Below are 16,012 nucleotides of genomic sequence, written 5' to 3' on the forward strand. Positions count from 1 at the left end.
AGCAGGATTTCAGAGAAGGAAATATCAGGGTGGTTTAAATGAATTTAAATCCACTTCATGGAGTTGAAGGAAGAAAAAGACTTAAGTTCTATTTATTTCCAAAAGCTCATGGATTCTACCTGAAAAACTCTCTCCAGCAATCAACATAATGACGAGGGAAGTGGCTGTGAAGCTAGAATCACAAAAGCTAGGTATCCCCGTTGCTGGAGTAAAGTGAGATCCAAGATGGGATTGACATCCCACGAATAAAGTGGTGTGGTTAGGACAAAGACTGTAGTGTACTGCTTACGGATCTTCTTCCACTCATCCTCTAAGACCGCTTCAGTTTCTGTTCAAGAAGGCTCACAAGGAAAACTGTACTTATGTTAGGTGACGAGATGATCAGTAGAATTGCATATGTGCATACCAAGAGTTTAATACACAGAGACAGTAAACCAGATAACTTTCTATAGTAATAGGTATATATTTAATATATCTATATATATATATAGATAGATACATATATATATATAGTAATAGGTAGTAGATGTAACTTAATCCTTACTGATTTTGGTTTGGCCAGAAAGTACAGAAATGATAGGACAAGGCAGCACATATGATACAGAGAAGATGATAATCTCCCTGGCATTACCTAACAATCTAGCATCGGTACTCATCTTGGTATTGAGCAGAGTTTCAGAGATGACATGGTATCATTAGGAACATGTTGATGTATTTTAATAGAACCAGCCCGCCCTGGCAAAAAAGGCTGCAAGAAAGAAACAAATATGAAATGATTAGTAAAAGAAGATATCTATTCCTGTTGAAGTTTTATATAAATTCCTGCAGAATTTGCCATGTACTGAAACTATTATTATAGGCTACACTTTGAGGAAGCACTCATGGCATGTGTCTGAGGCAGCTATTCCACATTCTTTTCTGAACCCTAGACTACCTATATGACTACATATTTGATTGGACAATGTTGAGGCAGAAAACAGCACAGCAGGCAGCCTTTCCAGTGGGCAGACTCAGCAGGCCCAAACTCTCACAAATTTCTGTGCGTGAAAAGAGAAACAGAAGAAGCTGAACAGACGATCAGAGCAACATTTGTTTCTCCCCAGATGTAGAAATTGTAGTTCCATGTCCACTTGCCAGTGTGGTTATGGACAACTGTTTCTTTGGTATAAAGAACTTAATTTCTGTGTGAACTGGCTCCTGGTAACACCGGTGATGCTGTATCCTGAGTTATAGCTGCTGTAACTATGAATATTAACTGAGATAGTAAATATGGCTTCAGTTTTTATTTCCTTTTTTCAAGTTTCAATTTTTAACTAAATTGGCACATACACATTGGTGGTGAGATTGTGCTTGTGCCAATTTTTCGTGAAAACCTGTGTTTTGCAGTATACTGCTTTTAAATTTCATTTCAGAGCAACAGCATGGGCAGTCTTCAGCCATAGTTGTGATAGTTGTAAATGGTCAAAACTGTGCATTCTTAGAATTTTTCCATTCACGAGATTTGCAAGTTGTTCACTTAAAACATTCTTAAAATGGGTGGCTTCTTGTTTGTAAGTCAGCTGATAAAGTAGCAACCAAAGATTCCTATTTTTTTCTTAAAGATTGGTACCTGAGCTAACAACTGTTGCCAATCTTCTTTTTTTTTTTCTGCTTTTTCTTCCCAAACCCCCCCAGTACGTAGTTGTATATTTTAGTTGTGGATCCTTCTAGTTGTGGCGTGTGGGATGCTGTCTCAGTGTGGCCTGATGAGCGGTGCCATGTCCGCACCTGGGATCTGAACCAATGAAACCCTGGGCCGCTGAAGTGGAGCACACAAACTCAACCACTCGGCCACGGGGCTGGCTCCAGATTCCTATTTTTGAGCATATGAAAATTCTCCCACTTACTTGTGCTATAAATAACAGCATCTGAAGTGAAGAATTAGAATGGCTACTGGATTATTCTTAGGACTCTGAATTAACTCTTTGGTGGTCTTAGTATTTAAAAAAACATATTTGTCACAGAAATTTACAACGAACAGGTATATATCTTGTTCAAATAAATATAATTATCATAAGCATCTATTTGATCTGAGATTTTTATTTTGAAATGAAAGGTTTTTGTTTCCATGTTCATTAAAAACTGTTTCTAGAAAATATTGTGTGAGTTCATAAATGCTAAACAGAAGAAGGAATAACTATCAAAGAGCATTTAAGAAAGACACTGAAGAAGATGAACAGGACTTTGTAAAGTGATAATTAAGACTAGTTAATATATATGCAGAAATGTTGTGACGGGGCATGTGGTATTAGAATAACACATAATATAAATATAACTTAAATATGTTGGCATGTATTTGAAATCTCAGATAAACAGGGTGAGTCCAAATAAAGTGATGAGGTCTTGAGGTCTGTTAAGAAAGCATGATTTGTTCATAACTAAGCTAGCACTAATATTTGTTGTCATCAGCTTCCTTCTAACTTATGTATCACTGGCCACCTGTTCTAAGGAATTTGTAAGGAATTTGCATGTTCGTAGACAAGAAATGTTGTGAACAGGGATGATTCATTTCCCCACTGTTAAAAGAGGCTGTTAACTTTTCCTTGTAAGTTGATTATTTCTAATTGTGATAATACAGCAGCTGTGGACAATGCTCTTTCTTTCACGTTCGGTGATATGAAAGTGACTGTAACTTGTTGAAATTCAGCCCTGGTATTGTGTTACTGTTATTGCTCCTGGGGAGGCTTATTAGCCTGTCACAGAAGATGTAAGAAAAATCCATTATTCCTTTTGGAATGCGACGAGCTTTTGTCACCCACAATACAATTAATGTTAAAAATAGAAAGAATGGCAATGATATGATTATGATTAGCCAGAGATGAGCTATTGTCCGAGTAACAGGAACTAATCCAGCAGTCCAAAGATGACCTACACAGAACCATCAGTTTGCTGATTGCCATTTCTCTCTGAGTTTGATGAAATATTCATGCCTTTGCTCTCCTCTCTGTGAGCACTATTGATTTCTTGTATAAACGCTGCTATATTTAGTCTAGACAAATGGAATGTGGATTGCTGCTGAATAAATTGGATGAAAGACTGGGATCTTGCCTGCCGCTTTCTCTCAGTCTTGGGCAATTATTTATAATCAAGAGCAGTTTTTGTAAGTTGAGGGTGATTTTTCACAATTTAGTGATTAGTCTCTGAACAAAGGCAAGCAGTTAGACACAATCATTTCTGTTGGGATAGCAGGTTAAGAAGTCAAATTACCCTTTGAGGTTTACAATAGCTGTTTTGGAGAGTTCTGGGACTTTTTTTTCCTTATCTTTTTTTTTTTTTTTGGAAGAGGGGATGTTTTTTAGGGATGTGATGTTTACAGTTTATGGATCATAAGAAAGCCAGCAAGAAGAGACCCCAGAGTCTCTTGAAATTTTACATTTGGTCGTTATAGGGTTAAATTCTGACCTTTGTTTATTGGGATTTCCATGTAAAAATTGGAGGCTGTAGTTTGGCCTTTTTAATGTAAAAATGAAATATATCATTAACAGCCATTGCTTTTGGCTGGAATTATGCCAACTCTATAAATTAATGCTCAAAATCTCATGTTACTCCAGAGCCTTGATTGAAAGTTCTACATTGGACACTGCAACTAAGAGATCTTACACACTGTCATCCTCATCTAGTTTGAAACGCGTCACAATTAATATCTTTCCTTTCACAAATAATCATGTTTTAGAAGACATTGTCCTCCAAACCATGGTTTATTAACAAATTGTTTTACCATTTTCGTTAAAGTGACACATGTAGTAACATCAATGCAAGCTTCTGATCAATGCATTGAAAGATAACCAGTGTTAGCAATCCAAGATTGATACCAGTATCCCCCCATCCCCTACACACAGGCGCACGCACACGTGCCTGCTCACACACACAATTCAAATGATAAGCAAAGACATTAATGTTTCATTTAGTGTTTGCAGGCTTAACTTCTATAGACAGGATTTCTCTCAGGCTTTCTTGACTTGCTGAAAATAGTTCTTAACTCCACATGGAATATTAACTGTAGTTCCCAACCTGGAATCTGCAGATCCAAGTTACTTGTAGTAGTAGTCAGAGCATTAGATACCATTTGGAAAAATATAGAAAATTAGAAGAGGGAAAATTATTCATATTTTCACCCAAAATACAACCACCTTCTGTTTTGTATCTTACCACTCTTTGCTATTAGAATTCAGAAACTAATATAATTAAAACCCCAGTAGAATATATGCTCTGTGAAGGCTGGAATTTTTGTCTTTTTTGTTTTACTACTGAACCCCAACATCTAGAATCAAGCCTGAGAATTTAAGGTTCTCATTAAGTGTATATCAACTAAGTTAAGTATATTTATTTAGTTTAAAGAGTTATCATAGGGTATATGTCACTTTTATTAACAGTTTTTTCATTTAATATTGTAACACTGTTTTTCATATTCTCATAAACATTTTTTCTTTTCTTTTCTTTTCTTTTTTTGAGGAAGATTAGCCCTGAGCTAACATCTGCTGCCAATCCTCCTCTTTTTGCTGAGGAAGATTGGCCCTGAGCTAACATCCGTGCCCATCTTCCTCTACTTTATATGTGGGATGCCTGCCACAGCATGGCTTGACAAGCGGTGCCATGTCCACACCCGGGATCCAAACCAGGGAATCCTGGGCCGCCGAAGCAGAACATGCGAACTTAACCGCTGCACCACCAGGCAGGCCCCTCCCATAAACATTTTTAGTGATTGCCTATTTCTCTACCAAATGGAGTGACATATTTTACTTAGACATTTTCTTGTTGATGATTTTAATTAAATAATACTACTTCAGTAAACAATGTGACATTGAAATCTTTCTTCCTCTGTTGGTTTTATCTCCTTAAGATATATTCCTAAAGTTGGAAAACTAAAATCAAATATTTAATGCCTCTTGATACATATCACCAAATTGTTTTTCCGAAGTTTTAAACAACTGGCCCTGCCACTTAAAATATATAATTGTCTGCTTGGTCATATGCTTACCCTGCACAATGGAACATTGTACATACACATATGCATACACATGAATCATACAATATTTAATAATTAGAAAATGATGCCTTATTTTGATTTAAAATTTGCATTTCTTTATTAGTAAGGTGAATATTTTTGCATTGTTTAACTATATTCTCTTATTTTCTTTTCCCATTTTTCTAGAAGTTTTAGTGTTTGTATTTTCTAATATTTAATAGAAATCATATATAATTTTATTTTCATACTTGCTCCTAATATTTTTGTTTTGTTAGATACATAGTGTTGATGATTTATTTTAATATACAGGAAGTATCCATTTTTATATAATAGAAAAAACCCAAAGCATTTATTGAGGGATGTGCTGTATGCTGTAAGTCTTTGAGTGGATCACCCCATTTGTCCTTTTAACAACTCTCTCTTGTTTCTGTTAAACTGTAATTATCTCCATTTTACATCTAAGGGAACTGAGGCCTACAGAACTTGAATAACACATTCAGGTTAACACAATTAGAAGAGTGGGAACAGACATTTAGATTTTAGAACAGAGGTTGAAAATCAGCAGCCTGCATGTCAAAGTAGACTTATTGAAGCATTTATTTTTTTTTTGGTTCCTATAGTGTTTAAATATTTTAAATTATTTTTAAATTTAATTAGGTGACTTCTTTCTACAGTGGGTCTGTATTTTCTTTCTTTTCTTTCTTCTTTTTTTTCCCCCCACCAATAATTGGTTGGATCTCAGTAATGGCTGACCACTTTGAAGAGCCATGCAGTCCAGTTCACCATAGTTTTCTTTCCAAAATCCCTATTGTCTTTCACTAAACATGTTTCATTCAACTACAGAACTTTCATGATGCCTGTGGGCAAGGGTCATGTTCAAAATATCTAACAAACAGTTTGGTGTAAGCACTGACTAATCAGAGTGGACCCAGCCATAAATAATGGGTATTTCTGTGATGTACCCTGTGTGTGAGCTTTTGTGCTTTTACCACTCCAAGAAGTTATCTAATAGAAATTATGCTAAGAATTTTATATGTTATCTAACTTAATTTTTATAAATTTAAATATCCTATAATCATTTTCATCATCAAATCTTTCTTCCTCCAGTGTTTTGATTGAAGACTTGTTTTAAGCTTCCTCACAGTTTTTCTGCCTATTGAGGAATAAGGCAACAGATCTACAGATTATTACCATTTAAAAACCAGCACCTAGAATGGACCTTGAGAGAATTATGTTAAGTGAAATAAGCCAGTGAGAGAAGGATAATCTGTGTATGACTCCACTCATATGAGGAATTTAAAATTATGGACTAAGAACAGTTTAGTGGATAGCAGGGGAAAGGTGGGGTGTGGGGTGGGCACAAAGGGTGAAGTGGTGCACCTACAACATGACTGACAAACTAACGTACAACTGAAATTTCACAAGATTGTAACCTATCAATCACTCAATAAAAAAAAAAAGGAATGGTGAGGAGAAAATTCCAGTCACCTGAGGTTTTGTTTAATTGGGGCTTTGCAATAAATTACATAAGAATAATAAAAAAATAAAAATAAAAATAACCAGCACCTGGAAACTTAGCTATTTTTACTCCTTGATGTTTTGACCTGGCGCCATTGCTGTGGTTGATTACCTAATTTACTCACCATTGCCATCATTTTAGCATGCAGATTTGTGTTGTTTCTTTGCCAGGTCCAACACCCCTGCAAATGCATTATGTTAAAAGCTTTACTTCTTAAGGAGTACAGCTTAGAATGTATCTTCTGACTGATTACCAATAAAAATGTTCACATGTGTGCAAATTTGGTTGTTAGAAGTTCTGTATTATAACATGACATCTTTGCTCAATAGAATTGCATTTTTTTGTCCTAAGTTGTCTTGACTTTTGTAAGGTCCAGTAGGATAAGTTTGATAAATTACTTTGATTCCAGTTAATAATTGGAGTTACCTCTTTGAAAAAGGGAAATGGGGAAGATTCATGGCAGAGTACAAATTACTGGGTGAAAATTAGCATATGGTCCATTTTATCAAAACCGATGTACAAAAGACCTTTTATAATCATTGTAAAAAAATGACTAGGTTTGTTAACATAAAATTTGTTGTACGTGCTATAGTGCCTTTTTTGTTTGTTTGTTTCCAAATCAATATGCTAATTTTCTATCCTCTGTCATCCCTCCCCTTTTTATTTTCCCTGTTTCTCCAGTGGATGTGAAATCAGAGGTTCCTGTGGGCCTGGAACCCATCTCACCTTTAGACCTAAGGACAGACCTCAGGATGATGATGCCCGTGGTGGACCCTGTTGTCCGTGAGAAGCAACTACAGCAGGAGTTACTCCTCATCCAGCAACAGCAGCAAATCCAGAAGCAGCTCCTGATTGCAGAGTTTCAGAAACAGCATGAGAACTTGACACGGCAGCACCAGGCTCAACTTCAGGAGCACATCAAGGTAGCAAATGTTTCTTTGTCTGTGACCTCTTAGGGAGCGTGAGCCAAGACCTGGACATAAGAGGGAGCACTGGAGGGAAGTTTCACTGTGATAAGTCGTGGATGTATGGCCTGAAGGAAATTGTGGTTGTACTAGTGAAAACCTTGGGTAAGTAGTAAAAGTGCTGGCAACAAATCTGCTTTGCTTCTTGGAGAGGGGCCTGACCACTCTTTCAGCCTTTAGTTTACAGCATCAATAGTAGGGAATAGTAACTTCCCACCCTCTCTTTAGATTCTCTTCTACATGATTTTGTTCATTTGCCCCATCTCCTCTGTACCAAGAAGAACCACGAGCCTGGGAAGACCCATTTTATGTTTCTAAAGAATCTGCAAATACTATTTACTAGAAAGGATATATTAGTCACTTCATGTTAAGAGAGCCTCTTTTTTTTTTTGTCTTTGGTCACTAAGTAGATGTCCTGAGTATTTCCTAGTCGTCCTATGGAAAGGACCTCATAATGTATACATTCAGAGCAATAACACAGTAAAAAGCTCGAGAAAATTACATATGAAGAAACTGATGCAGACATTTTTGATGTTTTTATATGAGTCTAATAGACTATAGATAAGAATAGTTGACAATTTGAGACCCAAGTCGTTAAATTATTCTAGGAGAAGTATGTCCATGTCCCAGAATTTTTTATGAGGAACTATTTTATTATCAGATCATTTTAGATGGGTCTGTGTATCTATTTCTTCTCTTGTATCTTCAGAGATAAATATTACTTTAGCTTTATTTGTAAAATGTCTTTCAACTTCTTGACAAAGACATCTAAAACAAAGCTATTTTGGTCTGATTAAGTAGATGTTTAATTTGAATTTATTGTGATAGTAATATAAGGCAGCAAATATTTGTAATGAAAAATTCTATTTTTATGTCCAACTCCTTCAAAAATGACTTAAGTATATGATAATCTATTAATACAATAAATTATCTGTTATATTTTATTATATTGTATATTGTATTATATTGTATTATAGACACGATCTATTACTTACTTGCATATCAAGTAGAAGAACGTTTATGTGGGGTTAATATAGATAACTAATCTATGTTAATATTATATAAATTTACCACATTAATATTACAGTGTCTGAGAAGGTAAAAATGCTATCTTTTTCTCTATGTTCCTTGTTTTATATTTCCTTAGCCTAGAAGACCTATTTTATCTTATTTTCAAAAAAAAAGCTCTTTGATACCTGAAATAAAATGTAATAATTTTTTCCTTTTACTAGTGAACTTTACTAAAAGAACCCTATAAGAAACCTTAAAAATAAGAGTATTTTTTTTGGTCCCATATGGAATGATGGTTATATTTTGCTTTATAGGAAAACTTCATTTTGTTTATAGAATTATTTTATGTTGTTTATAGAATTATTAATGACTCTGAAGCATTATTTCAATTTGACCTTTGAAACAGTAATAAGAACATTGATGTCTAGATCTCCTTCATTCATTCTAGGCACGTTAAGATGGAAATGATGGATGAGTAAGATTTGTATTCATAACTTTAAGATTCATACTTTAAGATTTTGTTTGTACTTTAAGATTTAAGTAACTATATGGTTCATTTTCCTGTGGTACGTGAACCATATTGCCCTGAATACTGGGCAATACTGATAAGTTACTACCTTAGATACTTGCTTCATTTATGTTGGATGCCTTTTGTAGTTGTAAAGATCAATATAAAATTTTTCTTCAGTGATTTATTGTTTGGTTTTACTCACAAGTTAATAGTAGCAAGTAGGTAATTAATTATTACTTTGGCCCCAACAAAGTAATATAGTAGGTTTACTGACATCTGGAAAATATTGGAAAAAGAGGAGGCTCTTGAGAGAACAAAGTTTCTGAGATAGCTAAAAGGGGAATTTTAGCTTTTGAAATGATTCTCTAAAGTAATAAATTGCTTTCTCAGAAACTAAAGACATACTTAAAAATTTCTTTTAAGTTTAGGAAGTTTTTAGCTTTTTAAAATTTTTATTTTATTTTGTTTTACTTTTTTATGGTTACGGCTAAAATTTGATGCTTTAAATATTCATTTAGATTTTATTTTTATGAGGAAAAGCAGTGCATGATGCTTTATTTACGTTAGTGTTTTGATTCTTTGGCTTCTGTAATCAACATCTGTTGAGTTCCATGCTATTATCCCATTTTTCCACCTAGTAATCTGAGGCAGAGAGCAATACTGTAACTTGCCCAAGGCCACACAGCCAATAGGTGGGTGCTGCAGAATTTGTAGTCTTGCCTCGTCTGTCTCCAAAGCTACCACATCATCCTGCCCCTCTCCTGAAGTGGAACATCTCAAACTGGAGGGGTGAAGTTTTGTTTCTTTCGGTTTTTTTCAACTTCATTCCTGTAATCTTCCATAATAAATAGTAGCTATGGAAATTAAATTGTGTGCTTTACTAGATTCCTAAGAGAGATTAAAGTTCAATTCCATTGGGACCTTGGGTGAAGCACTGAATCAATTTGAGCAACCCCAATGTCTGTATAGTATTAATATTTAAGGCAGAGTTTAAGCAGAGTTACAAATTTTCCTGTTAGAATGGAACATCTAAAAACATTCATTAAGAGACTGGTATATCAAAGCCAAAATGCCAAAGATCTTAATGTGAAGAGTAACCGGGAATGCTTCTGACTATATCCTTCTGGAAGTAGTGAGGCCATCATGCTTGACATACAGAGTTGGCTTCCTGTTCCTCCAGAGTGACTCTGATGCCATTCCACATAGCTTTTTATTTTTGTCCTACTAACTTTTCAGTGTAAATTTCAGAGTTTTAGGTACCTATCTAATATAAACAGCAATTTACACAACTTTCATTAGTATTGAGAGTTAAAAACCATAATATTAAGTAAAATTAGTATGATTCAAACTTACAAACTAAATTTCACATACATAATGAACTGGATGTGTGAGGGAGATGATTTATCTTACATATGAGCAAGCAGTGTTGTGAGTAGTTTAGTAAGTTATCCAGATCTCATATCTCATAATGTCAGAGTCTACTAGGACTCAGTTTTTACTTATTCTTAGTGGGTACATTTACTATTATTCATAGATGTCTATTTCTCAATCTGATGAAAAACTGACAACTCAAAATAGTTATTAAGAGCACTTCATATTCATGATAGTCATTATTTGAAAGTGAGTTCAAAGGAATCAGACAGCAAACAATAGTGCATCAAGGGGTAGTTTAATGGAGGTGATTTCTTCTTTACCAGTCTCTCTAATCAGAAGGTTTTTGTGTGATGGATGAATGAACTAGACTTTGCTGTTTTGAGAGAAGACCTAATTATGGATAAGTAGACTGCATTAGTTTATTGAGAACCTTCTCTGTAAGGTTTTGAAATTTTTAGCACTCATTCTATTTCAGGTAGACTTCCCCCAAATTAACTCATATCTCTCCATTCTATTCAGTTGGATTATTCTCATACCATTTCTCAGCATGAGAAATGAACATTTCAGTTGTTCATTTGTAATGTGAGAGACTTTGTAAAATACACGTCTGGGATGTTCCTGCCTTTGCCTGTGTCGTATATTTCAGATGTACAAAGAAAAGTAACTCAGGGAACTGAAGATCTGAATGAATTTGGTAATGTTTTGATAAGACAGCAAAGGTAATGAAGCTGCCTAAAAATTTGCTTGTTGATGACATTAAGACCATCTATGGCATTACTTACTTGTCTTTAGATTTCAACAATTTACAAAAAAGTGGGTAAAAATGTAAAATAAATAGAAATAAGTTCCAGAAGCTCTTAACATCTCGATTTTGGTCAGTGATGACTATGAAGCCTAAAGAAATTGCACACTCTCATGTCTTTCTCTTCTCGCAAGTTGCAACAGGAACTTCTAGCCATAAAACAGCAACAAGAACTTCTAGAAAAGGAGCAGAAACTGGAGCAGCAGAGGCAAGAACAGGAAGTAGAGAGGCATCGCAGAGAACAGCAGCTTCCTCCTCTCAGAGGCAAAGATAGAGGACGAGAAAGTAAGAGGCACCAGGGTAAAAGATGGATCTCTTCCCTCGTCTGTAGCTGAGCGTCACTCAGAAAGAAGCCTGATAAAGAGTGCAATTAAACTTGTCAAAACTGTCTGTGCTTAATTAAATGAATAAATTAAGGATCCAAATGTAAAGCTTTGACATTCACATATCAGCTGTCTGCATTCAGTCTGCAGAGCATCTCAACAAGTAAACATAGCATTGTTTGGTGAAGAAACTAATTTCTGTTGTTTGGGACCTTAAAAATAATGTTAAATACTAAGGCACTCTAGCTATGCCATCCTATTTAATAATAAACTTGCTTCCACATTTCTCCACTATATTTTTCTCCTTCTCAAGTAATAATTTCTCTGTAAGTCAAGTCTTGCCTCCATTTATTTTTCAAGTACCCAGACTTTGGGAAGATTTAAGGTTGAACATTTGTAAAAAAAACTATCCACAAGAGGGAGACAGATCCAAATAATTCCCCTGTATGAGGTCAGTTCAAAATCAGGTCGTAGCAAGGTTTAAAGTCAGACGACTTGAACTGGAATTGTCAGCAATATTTATTTGTTTAATGCTCAAAAAAACTTTTTTTTAAAGTTAGTTATTTAAACTAGAAATTCAGAAAAGATAATTTTAATGTGTTCAGTCGCTTATATGGTCACCCAAGATTTTTGATTTTTAAAAGGCAGTGTTTTGTTCCTTAGCAATATTTTCTAAAGCTCAGAAAAAAATTGGTATTAATTCTGGGAATCCCCTTTCTGCAAAAGCAATTAAAGAAATCATCGAAGGTCTTTCGAAAATTGGCAGCTGAAGCAGTGGTTACAAAACATTATGATGCCATTTTCCAAATCCGGTTTAGACTCTTGATTTCTTCTTTTAATAGGAAAACTTCATATACTGTGACCAGCGGTATTACTTCTTAATTTTTGTAAATATTCTAGAAGCTTGAAAGGACAAAAACCCCAAATCAACATCTGTTTCTTCGTGTGTATGTTTCAGGGGCAGTGGCAAGTACAGAAGTAAAGCAGAAGCTTCAAGAATTCCTTTTGAGTAAATCAGCAACAAAAGACACTCCAACTAATGGAAAAAATCATTCCGTGAGCCGCCATCCCAAGCTCTGGTACACGTATGTTCAGTGTTTGGCTGTTCTCATTCCCAACGGTTAAGAACACACATTCTGTATTAAGCCAGCTTGGGCACAAATTCGGGGCCTGACAGTTCTGAGCTATGTGGCTGTGGGCAAGTGCCTTGAATTCTCTAAGGCTCAGTTTCCTTCTCTGTCAAAAGAGGATAATAATTGTACCTGCCCTCTAGGATTGCTAGGAAGGTCCTACGAGGTGATGTGGTCAACTATGTAACAGAGGGTAGGTTAATAAACGTTAGCAAGCATCATCTCGAGGGCAAGGAAGTACATATGTTCTATGCTGAATGAATAATTGACAAATGTGGGATGGGGCATAGAAATTAATTCATATTTTGCATTTTTCTCTTCTCAGATGGTTCATCTGATATCTTTACAATAATTTCTGAAGACTTGGCAGGTTGAGATTTTATTTTACTTGGCTTAATATAAGATGGAGATCTGAGCTATTTTTAAAAGTCCAGAAAATTTTTGACGCAATTTAAAAAAAAAAAAGAAGGAAGCAAGGGAGGGAAAAGAAGGGAAGAGAAGGGAGGTAAATAACTGACTCAATCTAAGTCTTCAGTGACTAGTTCATTCCTGCCCACCTCACCTCATTTGTTCCCTCCCAGTAAAACGAGAGTAGATTGGCTTCTGACACACAAGCTGACAACATAATACACTGTGGCATTACAGTTTTTATGGAACCATGTTTCCCCAAGTCCAGTGAAGACATACTGTGCAATACACAATTCTTCTTCTATAAAATATGAAGGATATGGTGTTTTTAAAAATTAGGACAAAAACTGTAGGCAAAGCATATTTGGATAGTAGACTAACAGATAATAGTTTTATTTCTCTCATTTTATAAATATGGTTGCTGAATGACCACAAGATTTTAGACTTTCATATAGATATATGTATTTTTGGTGAGGATGATTGTCCCTAAGCTAACATTCATGCCAGTCTTCCTTTATTTTGTATGTGGGATGCCTCCATAGCATGGCTTGAAGATGTGTAGGTCTGCACCTGGGATCCAAACTGGCAAACCCCAGGTCACTGAAGCGGAGCATGTGAACCTAACTATTACGCCACTGGGCTGGCTCCACACTTTCATATTTTTTTAATCTCTCACATCATAAGGATAAGGGAGTGCATACTTGATTACTCAGAAATTGTAAGCATCCCAGGAGCTCTATTTAAAGAGTTATTGTTCTTGTAATTCTATTTTATAAGTATCTGCCCCTCTCTGCATCCAAAAAAAGGTAACTGAAGCAAATTCCAGAATGCTTTATAAATACTTTTCTATTATTTACGTAATTTTTATCATGCATGTCAGTTGACTTGAGAAGCCAATCCCTGAAGAACATTTTCAAATGTTCGATCAACATCACTATTTGAAAAGAAATACTGTTTTATTACCTAAAATTACATACATAATTTATAACTAATTCATATTTCTTCTAAGTGAAATCCTGTTTTAAGAAGAGATAATACAGTAGTCCCTCCTTATCCACAGTTTCACTTCCGTGGTTTCACTTATCTGTGGTCAACCTCAATCCAAAAATATTAAATGGAAAATTCCAGAAATAAATAATCCATAAATTTTAAATTGCATGTTGTTCTGAGTAGCATGATGAAATCTTGTACCATCCAACTCTGTCCTGTCTGCGATGTGAATCATCCCTTTTTCCCGTGTATCCTTGCTATATGTACTACCCATCCATTAGTCACTTAGTAGCCATCTGGGTTATCAAATTGACTGTCACAGTATCGCATTGCTTGTGTTCAAGTAACCCTTATTTTACTTAATAATGTCCCCAAAGTGCAAGAGTAGTGATGCTGGCAATTCAGATATGCAAAAGAGAAGTTGTTAATCTCTTACTATGCCTAGTTTATAAATTATACTTTATCATAGGTATGTATGTACAGGAAAAAAACATAAGGTTTGGTTCTATCTGCGATTTCACACATCCACTGGGAGTCTTGGAACGTATCTCCTGTGGATAATTAGGAACTACTGTACCTGTTTTTTAGTGGGAAACAACTACATGCAAACAACTTGTCAGCTGAAAATTCTTTAGCTGTTCCCTTGGGTATATTAAACATGGCTCTCAATGTTATTAGAAATCTTTTTTTTGTACTGAATTGAACTTCAGTAGAGTCCAACTCCAGACAACCACAAATTATTAATTTATGGCATCTGAATTTAATACTTTTTTTCAAGTTATAGCTAGATGAAATATCTTTAAACCAATTAATTCTTGAGAATGTATAATTCAAATAAGTAATAATGATAGAATAGTCATTGTGGTGGTGATACTATGCCCTGTCCATTGTTTTCTTCGTATATGATAATTATGGTTATTTATATCCACTGGGTGGTCTACGTTCAGTTCTGTAAACTATTCTCCAGTAACACATTGCATCTCTTTCACTATGTTAATGCAGGAAAGACAAAACATTTTTAAAAATCAGTTTCATACAGCAGAAGGATGTGATCTCCAGTCTACCTTGGAACCTCTATAGACTTAGGAGACCTGAGGCTGGTGGCACAGTACCCTCTCTTCAGTAGAAAAGCTACCCTCATGTACTTTTGTGTACTACCTAGCAACTTTTACAAATGAAGTCCTTCTGTATGTTTACTTTTACCTTGGTTGTTCTACATCGTTGACTAAAAAGGATTCGGATGATGAATTTTCCACTAGTATGACTCTTAAAAAAACATACACAATAATCTCAGATATCAAAACTCAGACTCTTGGTAAATTCTCTGTTAGTGAAGCAAACTTTTTTATGTGATCGTGTGACCAAACACACAGCGGGCATTCTGACGCATCCTGCATCATTCCATAACATACTGCTCAACAGTGAACTTGGTTACATGAGGCTGTGGTTTGTACACACTAAAAAGAAAGAACATAAACACAGCTGAGACACATGTTACAGCATGTGTAACTGATTATTGCTGACCAACATGCAGTAAAAACTCCAGTGCAAATGGTGAACCTTCTTTTTCTTGTGTAGGGCTGCCCACCACACATCATTGGATCAAAGCTCTCCACCCCTGAGTGGAACGTCTCCATCCTACAAATATACATTACCAGGAGCACAAGATGCAAAGGACGATTTCCCCCTTCGAAAAACTGGTAAGTTGGTTTAACAAGAGGACTCCACTTGCTCTTCCATAACATACCTGTAGTTTCATTTTGCAATCCCTCTAGAGGAAAGTCACAGAATTTGAATCATAACTATTATGGCCTCTTCACATCCACCCTCAATGTAGACAAATATATGTGTGTGTGCACATCTATTTCTACATCAATTGATTCAGTATATAACCAAAGAAGCTTTTTGAATTTAAAGGTTTATCACATTTGGATTTTAGAGAAATTATTTTCTTATTAGCAATAAAGAATAGAT

The 16,012-nt window shown here is 35.3% G+C and overlaps 1 protein-coding gene across 1 annotated transcript in view; it reads left to right on the forward strand.

The window, feature by feature from the left end:
• The window catches only part of HDAC9 (histone deacetylase 9), a 654,335-nt gene that overhangs the window by 274,031 nt on the left and 364,292 nt on the right, over window positions 1–16,012 (forward strand). Inside the window, exons 3-6 of the mRNA XM_046668931.1 lie at window positions 7,206–7,447; window positions 11,322–11,472; window positions 12,469–12,595; window positions 15,617–15,738. Coding sequence (XP_046524887.1) covers window positions 7,206–7,447; window positions 11,322–11,472; window positions 12,469–12,595; window positions 15,617–15,738 — 642 coding nt within the window. The remainder of the gene's footprint in view (window positions 1–7,205; window positions 7,448–11,321; window positions 11,473–12,468; window positions 12,596–15,616; window positions 15,739–16,012) is intronic.

This window comes from Equus quagga, chromosome 8, assembly GCF_021613505.1.
Source record: "Equus quagga isolate Etosha38 chromosome 8, UCLA_HA_Equagga_1.0, whole genome shotgun sequence".
NCBI lineage: Eukaryota > Metazoa > Chordata > Mammalia > Perissodactyla > Equidae > Equus > Equus quagga.